We start from the raw sequence: 20817 nt of genomic DNA, 5'->3' as shown, positions 1-20817 counted from the left end.
ATTTGCACAGTACATGTGGCTCTTTTGACGCTTCAGTACATGTGGCTCTTATGACGCTTAAGTCTCTTAATCTGACACAGTCCCCCTGCCTTTATTGGTTTTTTATTTTCTATGACAGTGACTTTTTTCCTTTTATTTTTAGTTGACACATAATGATTGTACATATTTATGGGATACAGAGTGATATTTTGATACACGTATACAATGTGTAATGATCAAATCAGGGTAGTTAGCATATCCATTACCTCAAACGTTTGTCATTTATTTGTGTGGGAACATTCTGTTATATCCTCTTTTAGCTTTTTGGAAATATGCAATGAATTCTTGTGAATTATGTTCACCCTACAGTGCTGTAAAGCACTAGGACTTAACTCCTAGTTAAGTCCTAGTTAACTCCTAGCTGTAATTTTGTGTCTATTAACCAACCTCTCCCCATCCTCCCCTTTACCCTACCCTTCCCAGCCTCTAATAACCACAATTCTACTTTCTACTTCTATAAGATCAACTTTTTTAGCTCCCACATATGAGTGAGAACATGCAGTATTTGTCTTTCTGTGCCCAACTTATTTCACTTAATACAATGTCTTCCAGGCTCATTCATGTTGCTGTGAATGATCAGATTTTATTCTTCTTTATGGCTGAATAGTATTTCATTGTGTTTATATACTACGTTTTCTTTATCCATTCATCCATTATGGATGCTTAGGTTGAGTCCATTTTTTCCTATTTTGAATAGTGCTGCAGTAAACATGGGTGTGCAGATATCTTTTTGATACACTGATTCTTTCCTTTCGATAAATATTAGTACTGGGATTGCTGGATCATATGGGGTTCTGTTTTTAGTATTTTGAAGACCCTCCATACTGTGTTCCATAGTGGCTGTGTTGGTTTCCATTCTCACTAACAGTATGTGAGAGTTCCCTTTTTTCCACATCCTCACCAGCCTTTGTTATTTTTTGTCTTTTTGATAATAGCCATTCTAACCAGGATATGGTATCTTATTGTGGCTTCAATTTGCATTTTCCTGATGATTAGTGATACTAAGCATTTTTTCATATACTTGTTGCCCATGTGTATGTCTTATGAGAAACATCTATTCAGATCCTTTGCCCATTTTTAAATCAAATTCTTTTTTTTTTTTTTTTTTTTGCTCTGAGTTGTTTGAGTTCCTTGTGTAGGGATATTAGCACCTTCTCAGATGGATAGTTTACAAATATTTTCTCCCATTTTACAATTCTCTCTTTACTCTGTTGATTGTTTCCTTTGCTGATTGCAGAAGCTTTTTAGTTTGATACAGTCTCATTTGTCTGTTTTCATTTTGTTGCCTGTGTTTTTGAGGTCTTACCTATAAAATCTTTGCCTAGACCAATGTCCAGAAGGATTTCTCCTGTTTTCCTCTAATAGTTTTATAATTTGGGGACTTATATTTAAGTCTTTAATTCATTTTGAATTGATTTTTCCACATGGTGAGATATAGAGGTACAGTTTCATTCTTCTACATATACTGTTTTCCCACTACCATTCACTAAAGATGATGTCCTTTCTCCAGTGTATGTTCTTGGTTCCTTTGTCAAAAATTAGTTAGCTGTAAATATGTGGTTTTATTTCTGGGTTCACTGTTCTGTTCCATAGTCTATGTGTCTGTTTTCATATTACTATCATGCTGTTTTGGGTACTATAACTTGTAGTATATTTTGAAATCAGGTAGTGTAATGCCTCCAGCTTGATTCTTTTTGTTCAGTATTACTTTTGCTATTTGGCTTCTTTTGTGGTTTCATAAAAATTTTAAGATTGTTTTTTCTACTACTGTGAAGAATGTGATTGGTATTTTGATAGAGATTGGATTGCATCTGTAGATTGCTTTGAGTAGTGTGGTCATTTTAACAATATTAATTCTTCCAATCCATGAACATGGGATATCTTTCTATATTTTTGTACCTTCTTCAGTTTCTTTCACCAGTGTTTTGCAGTTTTCATTGTAGAGTAGTTTCACCTACTTGATTAAATGTATTCCTAAATATTTTATTTTTTGTAGCTATTGTAAATGGAATTGCTTTATTGATTTCTTCTTCAGTTAGTTTGTTATTGGTGTATAGAAACACTGCTGATTTTTGTATGTAGATTTTTGTGTCCTGCAACTTCATTGAATTTCTTTATCAGTTCTAAGAATTTTTGGTGGAATCTTTAGGTTTTTCTACATATGAGATCATATTGTCTGCAAAGAGGGACAGTTTCACTTCCTGTTTTCCCAGTTTGGGTGCCCATTATTTCTTTCTCATCCTGACTGCTCTGGCTAGGACTTCTAGTACTGTGTTGAATAAGACTGGTGCCAGTGGGCATCCTTGTCTTGCTCCAGTTCTTAACTCTGACTTTTTTATGAATCCAGGTTACTTTTCTTGTAGAATGTCCCACATTCTGAATTCCTCCAGTTGTTTTTGCATGAGTGTGTTCAGATGAAGAGGTTTGGGCACGGATTCTCCATAAGGAATGCCATGTGCTGCTTTGCTTCATCCCCCAGGTACCTGCCAAGGCCTTGCATGGAGACCTTGTGGGTGGGTGTATTTGGTGCATGAAGCCAGCCACTGGGGAGGGGGCTCTGCTGGCATTAATGGATGGGGGCCAGGAATGCTAAATTTGCAAGGAATTATCTCAAGTGCAAATAACATTTTGGGGTGTATGTCGGCAGAGCAGTTGCCTGATGCTGTAAGGAGTTAATCATGGTGACTGTGGGGAGGAGGGATTAGAATATAGAGCAATATGTGTAGAGTATAAAGAAAGAGATGAAAGGCTCAAGACGGAAAGAAGCCTATAAGAAGGGTAGCATGAGTCAAGTCCAGGTGAAGGAGATGGTCTAAGATGTGGAGAAAGTTTTTAGGAGAAAGGGGCAAAGCTGAGCCATTTCCTGTTTATTTTTCTTAGTTGATATGAAACAGAAAACAAAGGCATCTATTAAGAATGAGGCCTCCCATGTAAGCTATAGAATCTAGGGTCAGCTGCCAGTCAATAAATGGATCGGCAACATGTGAGTGCCTCAGAGAAGTCAGAAAATACCCAGGCAGTTCACATAGTTATGTGATTTTGTCAGCCATGTTGGGAAAAGAAAATAAATTCTTGGCTTACCCATGGTTTGCAGGTAGGCAAATATGAAGTGGCATGAGAGTGTAAGAATCTAGGCTGATGGATAACTTACCTGTGTTGTATGCAAATCCTCTCATTGATTTGGGGGATACGTGGTGGTGTTTTGGTTTTCTTTGGGGTAACAAAGAATAGAAGCTCACTCAAACTAGGCAAACTGAGGGAGGTTACTGTAAGAATCCTGGGATTAATAGGTAGAATCACAGAGGAACCTAAAAAAAGAACTATACTAGGGCTGGGCCTTCCTGCATTTGGAGGTGGGGTCCCAGCTGCTCTGGGGCCCAGCAGCACAGTGGGGGGTTTGTACAGATGTGCTCCTCCTTGGCCTAACTTGGCGACAACTCTGCAGGTCCATTTCTTCCCATTCCTCTACCACCTGGAAAATTCTCTTTCCTTCTAGTTAGTTTTCCTATAAAAGAAAGAATTGGATTGACTCAGCCCACCTTTTTCTGCCATTCTGTAGATTTCTGGCCAGCTTATGTGTTGGCTCTTGTAAGATCAGATGGCTGTCCCCAGTCTAATCACTTGTGGCCATTGGCAGGGATTGGGGAACATACAGTGCTGTGGATGGTGGTGTCTTTTGAAGGGGCTGTGGCTGAGCAGGCACCTTCCACCTTTTCTCTGCCACCTACACACAGCTTTCTCTCCATGCGCATGGTTTCATGGTTCACCCACCAAAGTATTCCAGCTCCTCTCCACACAGCCAGAGAGGCCCTCTCTTCTCCCAAGTTGGGGCCTTTCCTAGGCAGGAGTGCCACCTTGCAATGTCCATTCTTCTCTGACTGAGTCTGATAAAGCCTCTGGAGATGGTTCTTTCTTAACCCCTGGGCTATAGAGATGACCTGTGGTCATCCTTGTCCCTGCGGTGTATTAGCACCCCCCTCCAGACACACTCACACATGTACCATCCCCCTTTGATGGTCAAGAACACTTAGTCCAGCACCGTTGAGCTGCATATTTGCCTCACCTCTCAGTGGCATAAGGAATATGAAATGGCCAAGAGGTGGTCTCAGCTTCCACTGAAGTAGCATAATTCAAGGTTGCCTGGAAGAAGTGCTCCAGGAGCAGAGCCCAGAATCATGGGCATGGAAAGAAAACATTTTGGAGAGTGTCTTTAGGGACAGATGGATGGCACCACCTCCACCTCTTACTTCTGGTTCTTAGACCTCCGAGTCTGTGCTCCAGGAGAGCCGGTCCCATTTGTTGGTGGCTAGCCAGTGTGTGGTCTCTTCCCCTGAGTCAGGGGCCCATCCCAGATCTCTGTTAAGGTACCTTAGAGTTTTCCTGAAGCTGTTGATGTTTTAAGAATTGGTTACACTGAACTGGACTGATTTATTTTCTTTATATAAATATATGTAGTATAGATTTTTGCTATAAAGTTTCACAAAATAAGACAATGTAATTTGTTTGTCTTTCAGTGTGATTATATTAATGTTCCGACTACAGTGTTTACTCCTCTGGAGTATGGTTGCTGTGGATTATCTGAAGAGAAAGCTATTGAAGTATATAAAAAAGAGAATCTAGAAGTAAGATTGTGTTTTATTACTTCCTTAAAAAATTCTCTTATAGTCAACAATTTATCTTTGCGGTCGGTCACTTTTTATTTCATCATTTTGCAAGTTACTATGATGGTTATATTGTAGGAAATCATATTCCTATTTTAGGAAAATTAGGAATTAATTTAAATCCTGTCTGTCTAGCAAAGAAGAGGAATATGGTTGGGAAAGAGGGAAGTGTAATCTATAAGTCAGGACACTTGAATTACAAGTAACAAAAATCTATTTGAGCAAACTTGTACAAGGAAGCTCAAAGTTATTTTAAGATCTTTTGGGAATGCAGGGGTAGGAATGGCTACGGGTGGTAAGGTGGGAAGTTCCATGGTTGTCTGCCTGTGGCCTTTTCAGATTTCCAAAAGGACGCCCTCTACACACCTTTATTGCTACCTCTTGTTTACCCCCCAACCCTATCCAATTATAACCTTAAAAATATTTTCTTACATCATTTCTTGCTGGGAAGTTTGATTGGCTTTTTTCTGCCTACTCTCCCAACTAGGAGGGAGAGGGAGGATAAAAAGAATTGGAGGGTTATTAATAGTTGATATTTCAAGTAAAAGAGAATTGAAATCACAGTGCTTTCCCTTGATTGTATGATTTAATTTATTATTGAGAATGTATTTAAATCACTGCACTGATATTCCCTAGTTAAATGGCCTAAGGATTTAAGAAACTCCTATTTAAATTTCTGGTGCTGGGGAAATGTGTGATTAAAACTTTATAATGTTATTTTAGATGGTTATTTTTGAAATTTACATTTTAGAGAACATTATTTTATCAGCGTTTATAATTAACTGTTTATATAATAATAAGCTATCCTTTTTGCATTGGTTGGCCTTTACGTGGGTCTTGGAAAATTGATGATAGTAATTATGGATTTAACATTTAGTTTTAAAACTTTCTGAAATTAATGAAAAATTAAGGTAGGAAGATGTCAGGCACATGACAGGAAGGATGTACAAGGCTGTATCCCAGACAAAAGAGTATCTTTATAGGAAGCAAGTTCCTCAAGTTTTGGGGATTACTTTAAGGTCTTTCCACCAAGGTTTGCTGCAGATCAACTCACCTGTTTTATTTATTTATTTATTGCATTTTGACAGGACTGAAAATGTGATCTGTTAGTATTTTTTTAAAGTTCCTATTATAGAGAAACACAAACACATTGTAGAGCTGTGCAAAATAATTTTTATTTATATCCTTATTCTATAAGCTTTTTTCTATTAATTTTTTTACTTCTTGTTTATAAAAAAATGAAGACACAAACACACACATTAGCCTAGGCGTACGCAGGGTCAAAAACATCAATATCACCATCTTCTCCCACCACATCCTGTCCCAGGGGTAGTAACACACATGGAGCTGTCACCTCCTATGATGACAATGCCTTCTTCTGGATACCTCCTGAAGGACCTGCCTGAGGCAGTTTTACAGTTAATTTATAAGTTGAAGGAGTACATTCTAAAATAATAGTAGAATGTATGGTATAATAAATACATACATCAGTATCATAGTCATATCACATTTATTATCTTTATCAAGTATTATGTACTGTACATGATTATATATGTTAGACTGTTGGAGACTGGCAGTGCAGTGTCAGCATCACCAGCATCACCACAAACAGCGAGTAATGTGTTACACTATGATGTTACAATGGCTATAACGTCACTAGGTGGCAGGAATTTTTCAGCTCCATTTTAATGTTATGGGACCACAGTCATATATGCTATCCATCATAGACCAGCATTGTTTTGCAACACATGCAGTACATGATTGGGGATGGGAGGAAGTGTGAGTGTATTTAGGTCTGTGATCCATTTTGAGTTAATGTTTGTCAATGTTGTGAGCTAAGGGTGCAGCTTCATCCTTTGCTTGTTGCTTTCAAGTTGTCTTTGAATAGCTTTTACATAGTAAAGGAAACACTGGTAACTGTTGTAGCTAAGAGTATAACTGTATTGGGAAGATGGGGATGGAGGAAGGCAAGAAGGAGCTAGAGTGAGTGCTAGGGGACAGGGAAGAGAGCTCATCTTGCTCTTGCATAGAGCCAAATCAATAAATAAAGCCTAAAATAGGAAAGTCAGGCAGTAACAATATAAGCATGTTATTTAGAAACATAGAGGTAAATATCCAAATGATTAAATAAAAGAGGTGAAGGTGGTGGCCTCTGGGTTCATTGAAATGGGTGGGGTCAGAGATCACTGTTTTCCACAGCAGAGCTTTAAAAATTATGTCTGTAATTGTGCATAAGTTGATAAAAAAAACTTCAAGAGTAATTTAATGAGGGGAGCCCTAATTAAATATGAAATGTTGTCACATGGCTGCAGTGCTTACAGCTGTGCAGCAGTGGCACACAGATGGACAGCAAGATCAGTAGAACAGAATGTGAAACCCAGAAATGGATTCAAATGCTCGTAAGAATTAGTATGTGATAAGGTCATATTTTAAATCCATGGCAAAACACAGGCCATCCATTAAAGGGTGCTGGAATAAGTGGGTAGCTATTAAGGAAAAATGTAAAGTTGGAAGTTGAATCCACACTTCACATCCACTTTGAACCAGAAGGGTAAGAAATTTGAATATAGTAAAATCTTCAAAGTGCTAGAAGGAAAAACCACATTTGACAAAACCAGTGAAAGAATGAAAGGAAATGGGGGGAAGTGTGAGTGTTTACCTCCTTCCTTCATAGCAGAAGTGATAGAACACATCAGAAATAGTAGCTTGCTGTTTTAAAAATCATGTTTAAAACCTGGTAAGAGAACCCGGGAGGCAGAGCTTGCGGTGAGCCGAGTTTGTGCCACTGCACTCCAGCCTGGAGTGAGACTCTGTCTCAAAAACAAACAAACAAACAAACAAACAAACAAAAAACAAACCTGGTAAGAGTTTGTACCATCTCTTTTTACCTTAGAGGTGTATTTTTAGGAAAGTGTATCCTAAGATAAAGAAATATTTCTATTTCTAGTAGCTGCAGAGATGAAAATGTTTGTGTTAAAATAGGTAGAAGTGGTGGGGGCTGGTGGCTCACACCTGTAATCCCAGCATTTTGGGAGGCTGAGGCAGGTGGGTCACTTGAGCTTAGGAGTTCGAGACAAGCTGGGGCAACATGGCGACACCCCATCTCTACAGAAAATACAAAAATTAGCCAGGTGTGGAGATGCGCACCTGTAGTCCCAGCTACTTGGGGACTGAGGCAGGAGGATCGCTCGAACCTGGGCAGTCAAGGCTGCAGTGAGCTGAGATCTCACCACTGCACTCTAGCTTGGGTGACAAAGTGAGACCCTGTCTCAAAACAAACAAACAAACAAATAAAAAAATGGGTAGAAGAGTTTATTTCTCTTCTGTTAAAAACAAGTTAAATCAATTTTGTTTTTGGCTACAAGTAACTGTATATTGTGATACCTCCTTAATAAAAATTTTGTTTTAACTCTACATGCACCAGCAATTAATGCTTTTCCCTAACATTTAAAATGGTTATTTCTGGGTGGTATTTTTAAATTTAAATCCATCCATCGTGGATTATTGTTCATACTACATTTCCAATTCTGTCACTCAGCATTAACTGCCTGTTTGTGTATGGAGTGATTCAGAGGTGCAACACTGGGAGACCACAGCAACCCCAAGCTGGAGAGAGGGCACATGGCATTTTATTCTGGTTCTTAGAAGACTGAGCCAGATTGAAGAGGCATAGAGGTACACTCAAGGCATTGGCGTGAGGGCCTGGGGACAGAAATGTGAGAGACATGATCCCTGCTCTCCCATGGCTGGGTTCTGGAGCTCTAAATGGCTGGAGCGGTTTTATTTCTTCTGTGCCTCCTCAAGTTTGCTGGAACGTGAGCCTTGTTATCAGGGTCAGCTTTGACGTCAGGATCTCAGTCTTCAACTCTGCAGCCCACACGAGAGCCTGTGCCTAGTGCTCTGCCTTGGGTTGCTGGTACTCTATACATGTTTGAAAACTGAATTTAGTTTGTGGATTTTTGCTTGGACTAACAGCCAAGCAAGCAAAACAACAGTCAACACACATATGCAGCTAGCATTTCAGGAGCCTTGACCCTGGGGCTCCCAACAGATACATAAAGTTGGGGTCACTGAACTTTGAATTTCCGAAAGCTGCTATGGAGATTATTGCCTTTATAGAATTAAAGAGCCTATCAAGGAATGGTTCCCATATACATTAATTCTGCCCTTTTTCTCTCTTTTATCTTCCAGATATATCATACTTTGTTCTGGCCTCTTGAATGGACAGTAGCTGGCAGAGAGAACAACACTTGTTACGCAAAGATAATCTGCAATAAATTCGACCATGTATGTAATACCACTAGAAGCCAAAATGCTGTGATTTTTAAATGTAGCTTTTATTTTTAGTATTTGGATTTCTATAATTTTTTTTTTTTGGAGACGGGATCTTGCCATGTTGCCCAGGCTGGTCTCCAACTCCTGGCCTCAAGTGATCCTCCTGCTTCAGCTTCCTGAGCAGCTGGGACTGCTGCACTTTTATAGTCTTTCTAAGGTAGCTTTCAGGACAATGCAGAGCACCTCCACGTTGTCATTTAGTTAACATGTCACAGAGGCTGAGCAGTGACAGTTTGTGATTGAGCCCTACCAGTGTCCTCTCAAAATACATCACTGAAAGCTGCCTTTTCCCAGGGCCATCTTGATAGCTTGATAGTTTAAACTTGATAGTTTAGAACTAGAAGATCTGTTAAAATTTTGGTCATCAAATAATAAGTTGTATGTATGCATTTTATAAACAGACTGAATGTGTGTCAAAAGTCTTTAGATGGAGATGTTCACACAAAGTGAAACTTGACTTACTGAGCTAATTCCTGATGCTTTCACTAAAGCAGCAGCCCGTTATTGGAGGCTTTCCTCCTCCCAGTTACAAGGGGTGAGCATGAAAATGGTTAATAGCCTTCCTCAGTAGCGTAGTTTAAAGCACAGTTTGTTTATAATTTGCTTTATAAAGAATTCTGAATGTAGAAAGCAGTGTTAAGACTTGGTTCTTCTCTTGAAGAGTTTATCATCTGGGGAGAGGAAACATACAAATAGATAAATATGAACTGCAATAAGTGACGTCTACATAAAAGTTTACTGAACAGCAGTCATTATCTTGTTTAATTCTCACATCTCTGTATATATCTTATTCTCAGTATAACAGAAAACAGGGTGTCGCAGGCTAGTAGCCCATTAGCATGTGCTCTTTTGCCTGAATGGTGAAGTCATCCAGAGCTCTAGGGCTTAGTCTGTTGGTAGTTGCATATGGCTACAGGGCAGTGACAGGGATGGCGGTCATAATGGCCCTGAAATGCTCCAGGTTGAGCAGGTTCGCAGCTGTGCTCCTGAGGGTCGGTGCTTATGTGCTGGGCTATATCCTGATTCTTTGGGACAGAGTTATCTGAGGTCAATTTTTGGTAGTTGTGGGCAGCCTTTCCAAAGGGAGCAGGGAGAGACTGTACACATTGTTACCCTCTGAAAGTGAGAGGGTTGGGGTTTGATGGGAGAGCCGCTGCTGAAGGTGGGACTTGCAGCTGTCATGCTAGTTCTGACCTCCTCATGAGGGTGTGGGCTGTACCTCTGTGGCTGTCAGCCCCGTTTCCCATCTCTGAGCCCCTCTGCTATGTCCCACGCCACCCTTCTGGCTCCCACCCAGGTCCCTAGGCCACACTCTTGTCCTTGCTCTTTAACTATGGGGAGCATGCCCCTTCCCTTTACCCTGGCCACATGCCTATTTCTTGAGCAGAACCCTCGAACTTACGAAATGGAAATACTTGACTCCAGCTCTAGGGTCAAAATTGTAAATGAGACTTCCCTCACTCAGGACCTTCATTTACACCCCTTTTCTGCTTGCTGAGCAACCCACCACCTCAGGTTCCAATGCAGTAGTCTTCTGTGGGCCCTGGGAACTCACTCTGAAGTCCCAGCCCTGGCAGCTTCTGCCTGCCTCCCCTCTGGAGTGCCCGTCAGCAGATGTGGATGCGTGTGACTGTTCTGAGCTGTTGCTTTTTCCAGAAGCTCAGTGGGCAAGGGTTTCTCCTGGCCCTGGCCTCCGTTGCCCTTTTATAGTCTTTCTCTTCATCTCTTGTACGCTTTTACTGTTGAAGATCACAGTGAAGGATAATCTGATGAAGGAACATTGACAAATGGACAGGCTAGAATGCACCGTTACCGTGGAAAACGACTGCACATCTTGCTTCCCATCTTGGTGGGTCAGCTCATTGCCTGCACCCCATACCTCTCAGCACACAGCCCTGGGTGACAGCCCTGCACCAGCCTCTCCTTTGTCTCCACGTGATGTTGGGAGCAGGGCATCTTGCTTCCTGGGCCAGCAACCTCTTATTTCCAGTAAAACCTGCTGCCCTAGAGTTATTCCAGTGTTGGACTTTAATTCAGATTTGTTATGTTGTTGTTGAGCATTGTCTCAGCATAATTTGGAAATTTACATCATACTAATGAACTCCTTCATGCAGTGGGTAAATTGCTTGTTCTAGTAAATTTGAGTGCAAATTAACTCTGGATGTGCATTTACTGGCTCATTTAACAGATTCTTACAGTGGCTTAGTTTCATGGTAATGTTCTCTGCTCACTTTGACATTGAAGTTCTTTTTCTGTAGTAGATACTGTATATTTTAACTGTGAATTTGCAGTGAATGGATCCGTATTCAGACCATTAACCTACTGGGATTCTCTTTGTTTTGTTTCTGTATTAAAGGATCGGGTGATAGGATTTCATATTCTTGGACCAAACGCCGGTGAGGTTACCCAAGGATTTGCAGCTGCAATGAAATGTGGGCTCACAAAACAGCTACTTGATGACACCATTGGAATTCACCCCACATGTGGGGAGGTAGGAAACAGGAGGTTTTAAAGATTGGCTTCAGTTGATGTAGTTTGAAAAACTATTATAAAGCACTTGTCAGAAAGATGTCATATTAGTACCTGATTTGTATATTTTTAAATTTATTTTATTTCATTTTATTTTTTTCAGACAGGGTCTCACTCTGTCATCCAGGCTGGAGTGCAGTAGCATGATCTTGACTCACTGCAACCTCCACCTCCCAGGTTCAAGTGATTCTCCCGCCTCAGCCTCCTGAGTAGCTGGGACTACAGGTGTGCACCACCACGCCTGGCTAATTTTTGTATTTTTAGTAGAGATGGGGTTTCACCATGTTGGCCAGGCTGGTCTCGAACTTCTGACCTCAAGTGATCCACCTGCCTCAGCCTCCCAAATTACTGGGATTACAGGCATGAGCCACCATGCCTGGCCAGATTTGTATATTTTAAAGAATAGCATAAATATAATATTCAGAATGTGTTTTTTTAAAACAATACTAACATCTAAATATGTATTTGTTTTCTTTCTCTTGAACAGGTGTTCACGACTTTGGAAATCACAAAGTCGTCGGGACTAGACATCACTCAGAAAGGCTGCTGAGGCTAGGCCTGCTGCTGTTTAGTTTTCCTTGTCATATTCTCGTTTCTCTCAAAGATAAGAATGCTCTCGGATAAAATGAGCCTGTGCTCATGACAGCTGCTCTGTTACTCAGGGACCAGTGCAGGGCTGTCTTACGACACTTAGATGAGAAAGTAGACAAGGAAAGAGGACAGCAGTGGGCATCTGCCTTGTGGTCTTGCTGACAGCGAGAGGCAGTGGGACTGCTTCCTTGACGCCTTAGCTTGGAGCCCCGTTGTGAGGTGAGCCAAGGCTGACTCTCGCAAGCCAGGACTGAGCTTCCCTCGGAAAGACCTTTGAGTGGCACCATTCACCTAAGTTAGCTTTTCTCATCGCTATTGTTTTTATCCCCTTTGCTTTGTTGTTTCTGTGAAAATATATTTTGTGAAAATATATTTTCAGTTAAGAAATGCTATAAAGTAGCGGTTTTCTAGTGCGTGGGCCTAGAATTCACACATGCTCACTGGTGAACAGTGTCTGTGGGCTGCTGTGGGCTGCATTTGGATAGCTGTCTGCATTAGCAGGAAGCTGTACACACTGTGTAGGGTTAGTCATCTCTTTTCTTTTTTGAGGCACATTTAACCTACTGTCAAAACGCTGACTCATGCTTCACCCTCACACTCACTACTTGGTGGTGATAACCTTGAAGCTATTCTCCCCTAATTAATATCTCGAGACTGAGCAAAATATCTCATGTAAGATAAAAGTACTTGAATTGCTTTTTCATGTTCATCTTAATAGTATTATTTCCAAAAGTTTTTAATACTGTATTATGTGAAATCTAACTAATTTATCTGTGAAATAATTCCATCACAGTCTGTTTAATGATGATAAAGTTCCATAAATGAATACAGGTAATATTAAGTGGTTGCATGGGAATTTACAAACATGTCAGCATTTCAGAGGTCCTTCAAGACAGAGGCCCATCCAAGGTCCTTTTGGAAAACCTCTGTGTTCTTGAGTATGCCACACAGTAGTCAATGCAAGGCTCTTTTAGGCCACTTGCTCTCATGAGCCACACTAGCTGTTTAGCTTAAGATTGGATAGGCTGGGGTCACAATTTCTAGCCATTTGTCTTAAAAGACAAATGTTAAGCTAACAGTTAGGAACACTGTTTGTAGATAGGCATTTTGTTACCCTCTTTGGAGGCAGGGAATGGAGCAGTGGGGGAGTGGGGCTGGGAACCCAAAGAAAACTGACATAGGACCTAGTTATGGAGTGGCTTTTTTATTTGGGAGAAAAAAATGTGTCTAAAAGGTGTAAAGTATGGTGCGGTGATTGCTATCCATGTGGCAGAAACAGTGCAGTGGGAAGCCGAGGGAGATGTTATTAATTTCTATTGGCTGTGGGGCAGGGGTAGGGTAATTGAACAGAGTTTAATAAAAGTAGCCGTATTTGAGCTGAATTGCAGGAGATAAAAGGATTAGATTAGAAGCAATATGGAGAGGGTGTGATTAATGCTTTCAACAGACTTGATTTAAATACTTGATAAAATATATTTTTAATAATTTTGTTACTGTATTGCTGAGTGCCACACACACACAGAGCCAGCAGAATCCCAAATGAAGCAAAACCAAGAACCCTGGAAGCCTTCAACTCCTGCTTTGCACTGAGCATGGGGCAAAAAAAAAAACGAAATCCCAGGCTTGCATGGGTGGAATTTCTAATAGGAAACCTTTGTGTAAAGCTGGAAGCCGAATGGGCTGTACTCCAGTGCAAAGTTGAGTGGGAAACAGACTGCCTCATAGAGAGAGGCAGCAGAGAAGCCTGTGTTCTCACTGATGTGGGTGGAAAGAAGCAATCCATCTTAAGCATTTGTAACCACTGTCCAGGTTACAGACCATTGGAACGGCTAATTATCTTTCTTTTGCAAGGAGGGGAGGATGCTTACATATAAACCTATCTGTGTTGGCTTCCTTTCACCTTTTTATTTTCCTCTCTGTCTCTTCTCCCTCTTTTTTCCTCTCCTGGGGTAAATATGGTACCTATATATTGATGAGAGACTAATTTTACCTGGAAGATAAAACTAGTATGCATCAAATAACATACAGATGTATATAGATCTGCAAGAAATAATTGATACTGTCAGTTACAGTGGAGATTTTAACATACTTCAGTAATTTATTAGGTCAGACACACACAAAAAATCAGTAAAGACTTATTTTTGAGTAGCAGAATTAACAAGCTCAACTCAAAGATTGTACCCAATATGAAAGCATACTCATTTCAAGCATGCATGGAATATTTATGGAGTTTACCTTGTGCTAGGCCATAAAGGCTAGGCTTAAGAAATTTCAAAAGGCTAGTGTCGTACAGGCATTGGCAAGAGGATTTCAGCTGTGGGACTAACTAGAAACCCAAAGACCTTAAACTCCATATAGCATGATGGAAAGTAGAGGGAGGAGTTGGTGTGAGGGAAGTGAGGGGTTAGTGGGAGAACAAGCTGGAGAGTTGGTAGAACCAGGAGCTGCTTCACAGGAAGCAGAGAGCTATAGAAAGTTCCTAGGCTTTGAAGAATGATAAACTTGGGAATGCCTGGTCTCATGACTTACTAGATGTGTGATAGAATAAATTGCTTAAATTTTCTTATTCTTCATTTATTAAGTATGGACAGTATTACCTGTCTCACAGACTTAAAGAATTGAACAACATTTATTAAGTTGTTAATATAGCACTTTGGATGGAAAATCTTGGCTTCTGTGATGATAAGTAGGGTCCCATTAAGGAAAGCTCTTGTGGACACTCAACAGTACAACCAGTAGGCAGGCAGACAGGAAAAGGGGGACAAATTGCTGCTCTTGCAGACTTTCACTGTGGAAGGGAGCCTCCAGGTTGGCCGCCAAATTGGATCTCCACCAATGGGAAATCACACCTTTGTATAATCCCCGCCTGTTAGACCAGGGCTGGTCTGTGTGGCCAGTAGCATATGGCAGGAGTGATGGTATGTCCCTGCCAAGATTAGGTCATGAAGAGATTGCAGCTTAAGTTTTGGTCACCCTCATGCACTCTCTCAGGTCACTTGTTTTGCGAGAGGGCAGCTATCATGTTTTGATGACGCTCAGGAATCCTATGGAGAGGCCCATATGGTGAAGAACTGAAGTCTCCAACCAACAGTCAGCAAGAAACTGAGGTCTGCCAATGTCTGTGTGAACGAGCTTGGAAATGGATGCTACTCCAGTCAAGCCATCCCTGGGCCAGCAGCTTGATAGTAACCTCTTGAGAGACTTTGAACCAGAACCATTCAGTTGGTTACTCCAAATTCCTGATCCTTAGAAACTGTGAGAGAATAAATATTTGCAATTTAAACTGCTAATTTTCAGAGTAATTTGCTACACAGCAATAGATAACTAATACATTCACCAAGGAAAATTAAACTAGTACAGATCTGATCAGTTAATAAAATGTCTTGGGGACTTTATTCCTAGGACAGATAAAATAAACCTCATATAGATTTTAAAATTCAACAAAAAGGGATTAGGGCACAGACTTAGCACTGAACTTACTTCATAATTGCAAACAAGGAAACCCCAAGCAGAGAAGTTCATGGGTTTAGTGGAGTGCCCTCTGAGTTGGTGATCCTGAGCTGTGGCTGTGACAGGTTCCTGCTAAACTTCAATTAAAGCATCCTTGTCAAAGCTTGCACCAAAGATTACTAAGGAAACCTGTTCATCAAACAAAGCTGTGTTTATTAAGCTTAGCAAGGAAGAGCTCAGCCTTGACAGAGTCGAGTCTCAGTATCATTGCAAATGGGAGTTAGGAGAGAGTACTTTGTGAGACTAGGGTTAGTCAGAGGGTAGTTATAGGAGAGAGATTAGTAAGTGTGTCTTGGCAGCAGTCCGTCAGAGTTTGAAAACTATTTGCTGGAATGGTCTGTTAGTGGTCTTATTTTTAGAATTGGGGGTATACGAGACCATATTGAGTTTCTGTTACTGTAGTCTTTTCTTGAAACATGGATCTGAATGAGCTAGTGTAAAAGATTTTCAACTTAGATAATTTGTTGTACAACGTGGCTTAGTATGGTTCATCTGTTTTTGAGTAATAGTACACTTGTTAAGTAGTTGGCTTTATTTTCCAATGGAGAACCATCCAGTGCTTCTAAGCAGGGAATAACAATGAGACCTGTTAGGATTTTATTGCAAAAGATTATTAAATATTTATTGAGACTTATGTTTTGAGCCATGCTGGAATTACAGTGACTATACTCACTTTTCCTCCATAAGCAAACTGGAGGATATATGAAATGACTACACCCAGACATGGAACAACAAACTGCAGGATGGTGATGCCAGACAGAAGGGAAACAAATGAGGTGATACTTAACGGTTGCCTCAGCTTTCTGCATGGAAGTAATTTTCAGCTCCAAACAAAGGGAGAACTCAGACAGCCTGGTGACCTTCCTGAGTTATGGTGGACATCAGAGTTTAGGGAGGTTCAGACAGCTGACAGTTGTAGGGGAGACGCAGGTGGGAGCTATGGAGAAAAGAGCTCCAGAAATCTGCAAAAGGGTGCCCTTGAGTCTTTGCTGAGGACTAAATCCTTAGAATGGAATTCAGAGGACACATCCTATGAAAAGGGGGACACATCCTTAGAATGAAATTCTAGAAGATTGGGCAAAAAGTGACAGGGAGTTGTAAGTTGAATAATTACTGTAGGTCTCAGAAGGTGCAGAAAAGTTCAAGCTCTGACCACCACAGAGGATTCTTCAATGATCCCTCCAGGCATTTTGTGAAGACCTCGTAAGGGGTCATGTCTTAGTATTAGGGTTTATCTGGAGTGAAAGCTATCTGTCCTAGATAAAATTGAAAAATCCTAGGCTTGATGGAACCATGATGATCCAAAAGTAATGGCCTGCAAGGGAAAGCATAACGCTGTTTAAAGGAAAACAGCAAAACATTCAACAATATGACAACCATAATGTCCAATATTTGGTTAAAAAAATTAATGCGCATGCTAAGAAGGAGGAAAATGTGACCCATAGCCAGAAGAAAAATCAGTGAGTAGAAGCAGACACAGAAGTGACAGATAGGATGGAACTAACAAGGATGTTAAAGCCACTATTAAAACTATGTTCAAGTATTTGCATGGAAACATAAACATAATGAGAGAAATGGGAGATGTTAAGAAGAACCAAATCAAACTTGCTGAGATGAAAAATTACAATATCTGTTTCAGGGGGGCTCATGAGCCTTAGCTAGTTTGGTACTTTGCTGAAAGTACTCATAACTCAACATAAAGTTATACTCATGCCTATGGATTATTATAGCAAAGGATCAAGTGCAGGAACAGCAGAAACAACAAAAGAAAACAACAGTCAAAGGTTAGATCACATACAGGCTTCCACGACCTCCATGTCTCTTTGAAAGGCATACAGATGTGCTTTTCTCTCCAGCTGTGAACTGAAAGATACATGTGATATATCCCCACCCAAGGAAGCTCACTCAAGTCCTGGAGTTCAGAGTTCTTCAAGGGAGACTGGTCACATAGCTACATGAGAAGCATGGTGTGGATGCCAGACCAGGCACCAGATGCACATCATGAATCTTCATGTTTACCTTAGACACTGATAAGCTGGTTCATCTTGACCCACCACTTTGGGCCTTTATAATAAGACTATCATTAAGCAGTAACTATGTGACCATTCCAGGAGTTTAGTTTTCAGGACTTGGCCAAAGATCCTTGTCCTGGCTACAGGGATACGCAAGAACTGAGTAAAATAAGCCTATTGCATTAATTGTTTCCTGCCCATACCTCAAACTAATATTCACTGGATAGAATCAGCAGCAGACTACACAGTGTAGAAGAAAAAAATGAGTGAAGAAAAGATAGTTTCTACATAGCAGTAGAAACCATCCAAAATGAAGGACAGAAGGAAGAGACTAGAAAATAAAAACACTGAATCAGCTCTGAAACAGTCTCAGATGGTTTAACATGTGTAATTAAGTCCCAGAAAGGGGAAGCAGGAGAGCATCAGAACAATATTTTGGGAAATAATGGAAAAAATTTTTACAAATTTGATGCAAACTATAAAACTCACAGATCTGAGCCCTGTAAACATAACACATCATGCTAAAGGCCTGTCTACCTCAGTACATTTTACAAAGCCTATCATGTCTGGCTTTCAACAAAAAATTACAAGGTATGCTAAAAGACAGGAAACCGTTTGAGACAGAGCAAGCATCAGAACTAGAATCAGATATGATGTGTTGGGATTATCAAATTGGGAATTTAAAACAACTAAAATAAATGTGTTAAGGGTTCTAACTGAAAAAAAGTAGAGAACATTCAAGACCTGATGTGTAATATAAACAGAGAAATGGAAATTCTAAAAACTAAAAGGAAATGCTGGAAATCAAATCCGCTATAACTAAAATGAGGATGGCCTTTGGTGGCTCATCAGTAGACTGGGCACAGCTGGGGAAAGAAGCAGTGAGCTTGAAGACAAGTTGAAAGAAACTTCCCAAAGTGAAATACAAAGAGAAAAAAGAAATGAGGAAATAAAAAGAGATCATCCAAGAATGAGGAAGAATTTCAAAGGCTGTAACATATGCGTAATTGAACTACCAGAAGAAAAAGGAGAATGGAGCAGAAGAAATATTTGAAGTAATAATGCCTGAGAATTCTACAAAATTAATGACAGCTACCAAACCAGAGATCTAGGAAGCTTGGGGAACACCAAGCAGGATAAATACCCCAACAACAAAAAACTACACCTAGGCATGTCATATTGAAACTGTAGAATTTAAAAAGAAAATCTGAAAAAAGCCAGAGGGAAAAATCACCTTATCTATGAAGGAATAGGAATAAAAATTATAGTAGGCTTCTTACCAGAAACCATGAAAGCAAGAAGAGTAAAGTGAAATATTTTAAATGTTTAAAGGAAAACCCTGCCAACCTAGGATTCCATATTCAGTGAAATTAACCTTCAAATATGAAAGAGAAAGATTTTCTTAGACAATGTGAAGTGGTATCTGAAGGTTAAAATGCATATTGGAAACTCTAGGACAATCATTGAATTTCAAAAGGAAGTATATATGTAAAGAGAGGAGATAAAATGGAAGAAAATAAAATGCTCAGCTGAAACCAGAGAAGACAGAAAAGAGAGATTTAAAAGAAATAATGAGTGCAACATAAAGCAGCTAGAAACATGGTAGATGTTAATTCATATATATTAATTTAGTAGGTGATTGGGGCTGGACATGGTGGTGCACATCAGTAGTCCCAGCTTTTTGGGAGGCTGAGGCAGGAGGATTGCTTGATCATGCTCACATCACTGCACTCCAGCCTGCGCAAGAGTGAGACCCTGTCTCAAAAAAAAAAAAAAAAAAAAAGTGGGGGAGATCTAAATACACCAATTGTAACAGAGCCTCACTCCATTTTTGATGTTTGCTGACAGTTTTTAAACCTCATCCCCCTGTCTCTTTGTCCACATCTGGGCAAGCTGATAAAAAGCCCAGGTGCTTGTGTGAAGTTAAGACTGTGAAAACTCCAGCCCATGCATGGGAATCCCTAATTTCATGGTGTTTAGCAGCCCCACCCACTAAACACCATGAAAACACCAATCCAATCTTCTTTCCCTGTTTTCTCCAGCCTTTTTTGCATCAACTTGGGAAGTCTTCCCTCCTCTCCCAGAAAGCCTCACTATGTGTGTAATAAACCTTTTCATGTGCTCTTGGGGTGTATTTGAGGTCATCAGTCTTGTCAACTGAATCACAGTTGGGCTGCAGATCCATCCTGTCCCTCTGATGTGGTTGCAATAGTTGGCCAGCAAGCAGGACATCTTGATGATGACTATTGTGGCAGGGTGAGGGGTTCCTTCTCTTGCTTTGGCTCGCTAACTGGCTGTGCTACTTGCTGACAAGCTTGCACTTTGAGCTGTGCTATTTTGTGTTGCATTGTGGAGTTCTGCTGAGCCTCCATTAAGGATTTAACTGACAAAAGTTGGAAATTTTGATTGTTGGTATTCAGGACCAGAGCATGGGATTGGGCCATTCCTTAAAGTGGCCTTGGAGCATCTGTCTTGGTACAGATCTACCTGTATGTCTCAGATCAAATTGTATGTCTCACACACAGGCATAACTGATGCTAGACTCAGGGGAATGACTCCTGCCCAGTGAGCACTGGCTATATTCTTAAGCAGTCATAACCCCTGTTCTATAGTGCTCAGGGGAAAGAATGATACCTTGTGCAATGCATGGGCTCCTCAACTGGTTGTTCATGTGGAGAAGGAGCAGTTAGCTGTGTGACATGCTAAGATCACATTCCTAAAAGCAGGTACTTTACTAGGACACTACAAAATGTCTTTTCAGCTACTGCTGCATATGCCTGTCACTAAAAGGATCTTGATCCTTAAGGTTATAGGAAAAAATTACCCACGGCACTCCCATGGCACAGGCAAGGAGTTAATTCCACAGTTGCCATGTGGGAGGCCTCTAACTAATGATACTGATTTGAGATTCTTTAGGGGAAGACAATTTTAAGTATGAGCAGCATGGAGAGGACCCCATCCCTGAAGTGTATTCAGTAACCACTATGAAAAGGGGAGGGATAGAGGGAAGATAGGAAAGAGGGAAGGAGAGAGAGAAGGAAAAAGGAAGTGAGGAAGAAGGGAGGGAAGGAAAGAAGGGAGGAAAGGAAGCGGGAAGGAGGGGAAGGAAGGAGAGAATGGAAGGAAAGTAGGGAATGGGG

General features: G+C 40.5%; 1 protein-coding gene and 1 long non-coding RNA gene across 3 annotated transcripts in view; one reads left to right on the top strand and one right to left on the bottom strand.

Annotated features, from left to right (window-relative positions):
- TXNRD3 (thioredoxin reductase 3) overlaps positions 1-12551 on the top strand; it is a 47337-nt gene extending 34786 nt beyond the window's left edge. The window contains exons 13-16 of one of the 2 annotated variants that reach the window (XM_019024684.4): positions 4554-4661; positions 8892-8987; positions 11392-11526; positions 12052-12551. In XM_019024684.4, coding sequence (XP_018880229.1) covers positions 4554-4661; positions 8892-8987; positions 11392-11526; positions 12052-12114 — 402 coding nt within the window. In that variant the 3' untranslated portion in view covers positions 12115-12551. The remainder of the gene's footprint in view (positions 1-4553; positions 4662-8891; positions 8988-11391; positions 11527-12051) is intronic. The other variant, XM_055381479.2, reaches the window with a different exon arrangement.
- A 2157-nt stretch (positions 12552-14708) lies between these two features.
- The window catches only part of LOC109026391 (uncharacterized), a 46305-nt gene continuing 40196 nt past the window's right edge, over positions 14709-20817 (bottom strand). The window contains exon 3 of the long non-coding RNA XR_002005417.4: positions 14709-15408. This is a non-coding gene — a long non-coding RNA (uncharacterized lncRNA). The remainder of the gene's footprint in view (positions 15409-20817) is intronic.

Source organism: Gorilla gorilla, chromosome 2, assembly GCF_029281585.2.
Source record: "Gorilla gorilla gorilla isolate KB3781 chromosome 2, NHGRI_mGorGor1-v2.1_pri, whole genome shotgun sequence".
Classification (NCBI taxonomy): domain Eukaryota; kingdom Metazoa; phylum Chordata; class Mammalia; order Primates; family Hominidae; genus Gorilla; species Gorilla gorilla.
The sequence above is the reverse complement of the archived record's forward strand: the minus strand, read 5'-3'. Positions and strand labels throughout refer to the sequence as shown.